General features: G+C 48.6%; 1 protein-coding gene across 1 annotated transcript in view; it reads right to left on the bottom strand.

The window, feature by feature from the left end:
- Positions 1-4,451: 4,451 nt before the first annotated feature.
- The window catches only part of LOC121859608 (serine/arginine repetitive matrix protein 1-like), a 61,630-nt gene continuing 56,931 nt past the window's right edge, over positions 4,452-9,150 (bottom strand). The window contains exon 9 of the mRNA XM_042356547.1: positions 4,452-9,117. Within this exon, the coding sequence (XP_042212481.1) occupies positions 6,133-9,117 (2,985 nt within the window). The 3' untranslated portion in view covers positions 4,452-6,132. The remainder of the gene's footprint in view (positions 9,118-9,150) is intronic.

The following is a 9,150-nucleotide window of genomic DNA, read 5'->3' as shown; positions in this document are numbered from 1 at the left end:
TATTGACACTATATACCTAAATTTTGCCAAGGCTTTCTACAGTGTACCCAATGATCAAACTGGAATGGTTAGTATCCTAGAGTGAGTTGGAGACTGTCTGCATGAGTGCAAGCAGTGTGTGGTGATAAATGGTATGAAGTCATGTATACCTGTGACAAGCTGGGTACCACAGGGCAGTGTACTGGGCCGTTGTTGTTTGTTTGATTCATAAATGACATGCCAGAAGCTTTATGCTCCTCCATACAAATGTTTACGGACGATGCCAAGTTATCTAGGGAAATTAAGAACCAAGCAAACTGTGAAGAACTACAGAAGTATCTCTGTGAGCTTAAAGAATGGTTGAAGAAATGGCTACTAAGATTCAATGTCACCAAGTGTAAGAGGATGCACCTGGGATATACCAACAGTAAGGAGGCGTGTGGGGTACAGGATATTGGTTCACACTCAGGATGGGATGGAGAAAGGAAACTCACAATGTGCTCACTGTATATATATTGTATTGGATGTACAGTGCAGCTTGGTGCTGAGAAGGCAGCATGGTTACAAGTGTTGAGTAGAGAGAGCTGGTTGGTGAGGGTGCTGGAGGAGGACCAGCTTGTGGGTCGCCATGGTCGCCGGCAGGAGCGAGGGCCGCCAGGCAGGAGGAGGAGGTGTTGCTTGCTGGTGGCTGTAGGTAGTAAGAGAGGGATCACCACGAGGTGAGGTCTTATATAGCGGAGGTAGGCGTGGCTTAATAGTTGACCTCAGTCATGTAAGACGGCGCTGGTTACTGACCTAGACCACGAGGCGAGGGTCGGCTAGTCAACGACACAACGTTTGTAGGGGAGGAATCCACCACAATACTCCCCCTTCCCTCCAGGCAGTGTAGGAGACTTGTTGCCTGCAGGGTTGTATGCCACATATGAGACATAACAACGAGGGCGTGGATGAGCCGGCCGCTAGGGGAGACAACTCTGTCTAGACACACGAGATCTATGGGTGAAGAGAGGGAGTAGGAGGGTTGTGGAGGCGATGAATGATGTGCTTCCCTCGCGACAGGTACAGAGTCCTCAGATGCACCTGCTGGGGTGTGTAGGTCTGGGTCAGGAGCACGGGCTGCGTCAGGAAGAGGGTCTATGACAGCAGCAGGGTGCATGACAGCAGCAGGGTGGACCTGAGGGGAAAAAAAAGGTGTGTGGGGCCGCCTCAGGCGCATAGGCCGTGTTGGGAGCAGGGGCTGCCAGGCAGGAGCGGAGGAGGGTCCAGGACAGTGGCAGGGGGTACTGCTGGGCCGGGGGCACCGTCTGAGGCAGGACGGATGTGTTGGGGTCGGTAGGACGTGATGCTTGGGGCAGGAAGAGGAGTGGCTGTCTTAGAGAAGCAGTGCTGCTCTAGGGTGTTTAACCTGCGGTGTAGAGATAGTAGTTGTAGAGCCGATGAGAGCTGCCTCTGTGTGGATAAGCCAGTCTTCCATGTTGCTTGAAGACTGGGAGAGTGATCGGTTTCTCCTCCATCCTGTGTGAGTGCGAATCTCCGGGGGTCACCATTTGTGGGGTACGGGATATTGGTTCACACTCAGGATGGGATGGAGAAAGGAAACTCACAATGTGCTCACTGTATATATATTGTATTGGATGTAAAATGCAGCTTGGTGCTGAGAAGGCAGCGTGGTTACAAGTGTTGAGTAGAGAAAGCTGGTTGGTGAGGGTGCTGGAGGAGGACCAGCTTGTGGGTCGCCATGGTCGCCGGCAGGAGCGAGGGCCGCCAGGCAGGAGGAGGAGGTGTTGCTTGCTGGTGGCTGTAGGTAGTAAGAGAGGGGTCACCACGAGGTGAGGTCTTAGCGGAGGTAGGAGTGTTTTAATAGTTGACCCAGAGATATTAGAACGTAACAGAGAGCCAGTACATGCCAACAGTGCGTGACAGAGACGTGACCGATCGCCCAAGCGGCTAACGAGCCGATCAGTGGTGAAGAGGAAAAAATTAAGTCTGCAACTACCTAGCTTATACTAAAGATGGGCGACCCAATCGAAGTGTATAAACATCTCAGGGGGCACTACTCGGTCGAATGTATATAGTGTACCTGGGGCTGGCTGACATCCGCCCCACAAGGGGTCACAGCTCAAGGCTGAAGAAGCCACAAGTCCAGAAAACTGTGAGGGAAAACTTTTTCGGAGTGAGAATTGTGAACTCTTGGAACAATCTGCCAGCGAGAGTTGTGGCGGCACCCAGTGTGAGCTCATGCAAAGCCAGACTTGACCAACACTGCAGCAGGTTCTGATATATTCAGGAGCCAGTGCATGCCCAGTACTTGCCTATCTGTAATAAAAGCTAGGCAAGTTCAGGTGCTCCAATCTCTCAGGATAGCCGAAGTGCAGGCACCAGTCTGGCAGCCCTCCTTTGAACATTTTCAATCAACTGTCAGTCCCTAGCATATCTCTTGTCTGAAAAGTTAATCAGTCCTGAGGCCCTTAGTCTACTTGAATAATCGAGACAATATAGTTCAGGATTAATGTACAGTACAATATTCTTTTAAATCTGTGGGGTCCTGAAGGAGAGGGGAGGAAGCCTTCTATAACATCAACACAGTGCTTCTAAGTTGTACACTGTTAATGTCTACTTATACAGTACATTCTATTTCTAACTAATCTAAGCTACTTTTCTAAGATTAAATTTTCCAAACTACTTTTTTTCAACATTAATATTGTTTTATGTATTTTCATTTCACCTGGTCTTCATTACTGTTGATTTAATTGTTTATGACAGCTTTCTTGTGCTGTCCTTACTGGACTCTTGGAACAATCTACCAGAGAGTGTTGTGACGGCACCGAGTGTGAGCTCTTTCAAGACCAGACTTGACCAACACTGGAGCAGGTTCAGGTACATTCAGGAGCCGGTGCATGCCCAGTACTTGCCAACAGTGTGTGAGAGACGTGACCGATCGCCCAAGCAGGTAACGAGCGGATCAATTGGTGAAGAGAGTAAAAGTAAAAGAATCAACTTTGTTTACCTTTGTTTGTTTGCTTGTACTGTTTATAATAACCTGGTATCCAGAGCTGAAATTTTTTTCGTTATAATACATTGTTTGTATACCTGCATTTGTCTATTTACATTGTTTGTGTACCTGCACTGTCTATGCACATTGGTTATACTCTTACACTATATAAATTGTTTGTATACTTCACTACATATGTACAATGTTTGTGTGTGTGTGTGTGTGGACTTTAAAAATTAAGTACTATAGCAGCTTTAAAAATGTACTATGTATAAATTACCCAGAATAAGAAAATATTACAGTATATATTTCCTCAAAACACCTCAAGCTTATTTTACCTGAATAATCACTCAACAGCTAATTTCACCTAATGATTCATCCAGTTTATTTCACCTACAGATTCACCCAGCAACTTATTTCGCCCCAAGATTCACCCAGCAACTTATTTCACCTGAAGATTGGCCACCCTCTACCAGCTTATTTCATCAGGGTGGTTAATCTTCACATGAAATATGATGGAGGGGGAGGAGAGGTGGTGAATCTTCAGGCGACTCTTATGCAAGATGTTTAACATTACTCAAACACATATCCAACTGCCGGTACACATATGGTCTTAATAAACAGAGTGAGTCAGTCTGTGTATACTTTAATGACAGGATGATACAAAACTGTGGCATGAATAATTGTGGTTATGAAGCATTACCTAGCATGTGACAGATATCCATTTATCACCACAATAAAGTTAATTTTCACTCGCATATTATTTCCATCACTTCAATAAAAGTCTATATATTGGAAAATAAAGGTAAAGACATTTGGACGGATAATATTAATGGTAATAAAAATTGAGGAGAGTGAGCTAGCATGGCATTAGGCTTGACTTGACTGGCTTATGTCTAACACAAGCCACCAAAACAGAAGAGGTAAGCGTTATACCGTTCTACACCACTTACTTATTTACTTACTTACAAGCGTTAAAGGCTTGTAAAGTGTCTCACAAGCCAGCCATGCAGCTCAGAATATAGCGACCCACTCAATGCACTATACAGTACAGTACAGGATTTTGTCTAAGGGAGAATATGGATGTAGACAGGAGCTGAGGTGACACACTCAGGGCCAGATTCAGGAGTGGGCAGCTGCCCAGGGGCCTCCACATATTACAAAATGTTCTAATTTCCTCAATATAACTGCATATGGCTTCAAAATTCTCCAGAAGTGTTCAAATTTCAAAATTTTCCCGGGGGGCTTACAGCGCCCCCGAAACTCCTAGATGTTTAGGCTCGCTTCACTCGCCACCCCACCCTCTTGGGTAGTTATAATGAGGGGGGTCTCCACAAAGAGGCTGCCCATGGACCTCCACAGGTCTAAATCCGGCACTGGACACACTGCCACATCATCATCCCTTTCTTCATATTTTCACAAATCCTCACTATAAACCTTCATTTGTTTTAAAAAATATTGTCAATAAAAAATACAATCCTTGAGATTACAATATTTACTGAAAATAAAGCTGTTTACTAATACTTATATATTAATAGCTCATGACACTTAACATTTGGCAAAAATCATGATATGGCATCATGTAGAGTGTTATCAACTACTGGTTTATGACATCAAACTCACCTATTACAGTATTTATACAGTTATTTAAAATATACACAATCACCTTAAACTAACAACATACATTTTATGCAAACGTTCCTTACCAATAATACGTCAATAAACATATAATGTACACGGACGATTAGAATTAAAAATTAATTAAGGGAAGACAAAGAACAGGAAGCCATAATAAGACACAACCCTCACTAGTATTTGGTTAGATGTGAGTGACGAAGCCAACAGTGGAAAATGTCTCTCTGAGGTAAGAAGATTAAAGTTTGTGGGCAGCCAAAAAATAACTAAAGATAAAATGATCCAGTTCTATTGATATTACTTTCACATTCGTCATTAAAGCTGAATCGACGGTCATTATGAAGTCAAAACCTGTTTAGTACAAAAGTTAAGGTAGGAGTTTTTACTTAAAAGTCATTTATTTCTACTTTTTTTTCTTTAAGCGAGAGTATAGTTGAGAGCAGCAACTGACCGTCGGGAAACACTGCAATATCTCAAGTCACTTATTACTGATGCAGAGAAGAAGGTATAGTAGAGCTTGGTGTGTACTGTACTGAACAATGGTGTTTAACACACAATTAAAGTGATGATTAATTTATCCAGCAAGACAGCGTGTGTGTGTGTGTGTGAGTAATCGTGGGTGACCACAACTTCAGCGCCACACCCTCACTACAGGAGGCAGGTGCTCCCATCACAACATTAGGCAGGGCCCCCTTACCACAACTCGCCTCACAAGGCAGTGCCCTCTCACCCCAACTCACCACACAAGGTGACGCCCCCCTTACCACAAGGCATGGCCCCCTCACCACAGGAGGCAGGGCCCCTCATCACAACACACAACATTAGGCAGGGCCCCCTTACCACAACTCACCTCACAAGGCAGTGCCCTCTCATCCCAACTCACCACACAAGGTGAGGCCCCCCTTATCACACAAACATGGCCCCCTCACCATAGAAGGCATGGCCCCCTCACCACACAAGCATGGGCCCCCTCACCACAGGAGGCAGGGCCCCCTCACCACAACTATGTCTTACACTTTATGGCACATTTAACATATCTGCTTCACACATAACCTTGTTTTAACCAACGGTGAGTGACCCAAGGAGGTCCTATTGTTACAGTCACGCCACACAACACTGTCATACCTGCAGTAGGCAGATGAGTTGGGAGGTGTACCACTCACAGGAGCTCAACCTCAGCTCACAGCAGTGAGGCCAGGAGAGCTCCGCCCCCCACCTTGAGAGCGTCAAACAGAGAGACGTCCAGTAAATATTAATATTAATAAATAATTTGATATTGACTACCATTGGTTTAGAACATAACAAAATGACTTTTAGTGGATACAGTATCACCAGACCTCTGAGGTTACTGGGCCTCATAAAGCTCTTCTCTTGCTCCACAATTCGGTATCCAACCAAAAGCTCTGCCAGAGTATGACGTAGTTATTATTAACTAATTAAACAACGCCACAATAAATGTTTGGTATAAGTAGTTGACCGGAGTCATCATCATACAAGGATCTACATCTAACATTAGCACCATCGTATCAGCGGCTGTTCCAATCTCTTATGGGGATGAGGACAGCTCCATCTCTTGTGATATTGGAGGTCACCTTCCCTCCACTCTTCCCTTCCACGGCGTCCTCCTGTTCCCTCCACCGCCGTGACTGTGGAGGAGGGTCGTAGGAGTCGGAGCCCCGTCTGTTCAGGGACGTAGTGTTGGGTTCTTGTCTGTTACGGAAGGAGGTGGAGTACAGGATAGACGACCCGTCGCCCGACGACTTAAGATTAAATTTTGGCCGAGAGAGAGAATTGGTTCCATTTTGGTTGAGGAGGGCATTACGGTGATACTGAGAGCTGAGACTGTTGCGTTGGTTGGTGGTTGTTGTCTCTCTTTGACTACTGGAGATGTTGTTGTCGCGGTGACTACTGCTGAGACTCTCCCGAGGCCTCCCAAGACTACTGAAGCGGTTGTTGTTGTTGTTCTCCTGCAACAGTGAAGGACTCCTCTTGAGAGATCCCGTTTCCCCTCGTCCGAAGGTGAAGATACGAGGGGCTGCAGAAGCTGGCGGCGACGTGACCGTAGGGGACGTCAGCGGAGATTCTGGAGGTCGTATCAGCTGTGGTGGCGATTCAGGCGGGTTGGAGGGCTGACGGGTTCTACTGGGAGCGTTGTCATTCCCTGGTTTATCAACTTCATCACCGTGAATGAAGTGGAAGAGCTCCGGGGCCGAGGTCAGGAGACCCTTCATAAATCTGTTCCGCTTTTCTTCCTCTCGGCTGTCTTGGCCGTTCATGACCGGGGCATTACTGTGGTTGTGGGTAGGCGTGAGGCTGGCCCTACGGGAAGAGCTTCCCGACACCTGGCGAGGAGAGCGATATCGTTCGGCGGGAGGCGGTGATTCTTCCCGCTCGTGGTTACCGTTGTGGTCCTCGTCACTTCGTCTCGTGGAGTTAGAGCGGGCGATGGTGGCGATGAGGTTGGGACTTCTCAGGTTCAGGTAAGGGGACGATTTATATACAGAGGAAGTGCGCTGGTGGCTGGACAGACCAACACTGGGAGACACTGTTGAGGGCGGCACACTGAGAGGGGCGGGCTTCACATTGAGGCTCTGACTTCTGATGACGGGTCGAATGTCTCGTGGTGGTGACTGTCTGTCCTGAGGCTCCACCACAGCCTTACTCTTAGGAGAAGACATGCCAGCCAGGGACACGTTCACCATGGAGCCTCCGTGTGACCTCCGCAGGTGAGACGAAGACTCCGACCGCACGCGGCTTCCGTTTGATGTATTGTCGCCGCCGAAGATGTAAGTTTTGCTGGGAGACAAAGTGCCGTTCACCAGCTTCTTGGGCAGTGTCCGCATCTCTGGTTCTTTAGCCTGATGAGAGTAGTCGCGAGGACGCCGGCGAGGATCAACAGTGTTGGTCCAGGAAGCTCTGGGAGTACTATCCACACCTGTACTGAGCTCGTCCATGCTGCGGTAGTGCCACGAGCGGTTCTTCATGCTGGAGTTGTGGTTTGTACTGCTGGCAGTGGTGGTAGTTTTGGGCACTATGACAGGGGTGATGGTCTTTGTCGTGCGGAACTTTCTCTCGACCTTCGGTGACATTTGGTTGTGTGTACTAGTTCTGGTGTAGGATGAAGCTGTAGTAGTTGTAGTGTTCGGTGTTCTTGTTGCTTTGTGAGATGATGATGTAGAGGATGAAGAGTCTTGGCCAAAGTAATAAGTTTTAGGTTTGCTCTTTCTCTTGGTGCGCGGTGGTGGCACAGGTGATGACTCGGTCTGTGTTCCCGAATCTCTAGCGATTGTTTGTGTTACAAAATCTGAGATTCTGGATGGCCTGGAGGACCTGGTGGGCGTTGTGTTGTAGTGTGTGTGAGGTGACAGGGAGCTGCGTTGTCGTGGGGGAGGAGGGGGTGTTGTCTCCCTCTGAGGCTCTGGTGAAACTTCCCTGTGTGTCGGGGGCCACTGTCTGGAGGGCCTGTGACCCACGGTGTCCAGCTGCTCCTCACTGCGGTACTCCTTCATTCGTGTATCCATAAGACGAGAAGACGAAGTCCTTGACCCACCGTTCATCCAGTTCTTGGCGGTCACATTAAACGACTGTGACCTACCGACATTGTTGCTTGGTGGTGGTGGTGGGGTGGCCGGGAGAGGCGGAGGAGGACTGTCTGGAGGAGAGTCTGCCGGGGGTCTGGACATTTTGCCGGGTGTGGAGAACACACGTGTTGGTACAAACCCCGCAGGACTGCCCGACCTGAACCTACTACTGTACACTGGGTCATCAGGAGGTCGACTAACTCCTGTAGGGGACATTGGTGGTGAGGCGAAGGTTCCTGAAGATGGTGGCAGCACTTGTGTCCGGTCTTGTAAGCTCGTAAACCTCACACCGTTTGTGGCGGGAGGACTGGTAGGTGGCGTGCCGTTTTCGCCGTCGTCTAGAATACGTCCCGTTGACCGTAATTTTGCCCGGGCTGCAGCGATCATGGTGTGTGTGATCTCCTCACTGGGTGGTGACTGTTGGTGTGAGGAGGTAGCTGGCGGTGGCGGCATCCAAGCTGCCGCAGGTTTAGGTGGCGGCGGCGGCGGGGGAGCCTTAGATGCCAGTGTATGGTTAGTAGTCATTGGAGAATTTCCCCAGCGATGAATAGATGGAGGAGCAACGTCCGGCTGGTCCTCGGGGGTGGCCGGACGAGGACTCATGGTGATGGTGATGACGTTGCCGCCAGCTGTGTGCAAGCCGCCGCCCTCCTCCTCTGGGTCCTGATGAGAGCTGCCAGAACGACCTGACTCGCTGCCAAAGTGGTTCTCCAGCCAGCGGTTAGTCTCAGACTTGCGGGTTTCTTCCTCCTGATGATAGTCCAGCGGGCGTCGCGTGAGGGCGTCCGTACGTTCTTGGGCGTCCCGTGGCTTGGGCTTTAAGGCTCCCAGGCGGCGAGCTCGTCGGAGTCTCTCACTGAGGGAGTCTAGATCCTCACCCTCCCGGTCCTCATGGAAGTCTTCACTCACAACATGCATCCCCTCACCCAGCTGCGGAGACACAACACATTAACACAAGTCTTA

This window comes from Homarus americanus, unplaced genomic scaffold (genome assembly GCF_018991925.1).
Source record: "Homarus americanus isolate GMGI-L3 unplaced genomic scaffold, GMGI_Hamer_2.0 scaffold7626, whole genome shotgun sequence".
Lineage (NCBI taxonomy): Eukaryota > Metazoa > Arthropoda > Malacostraca > Decapoda > Nephropidae > Homarus > Homarus americanus.
This window is presented reverse-complemented; position numbering and strand designations above follow the sequence as displayed.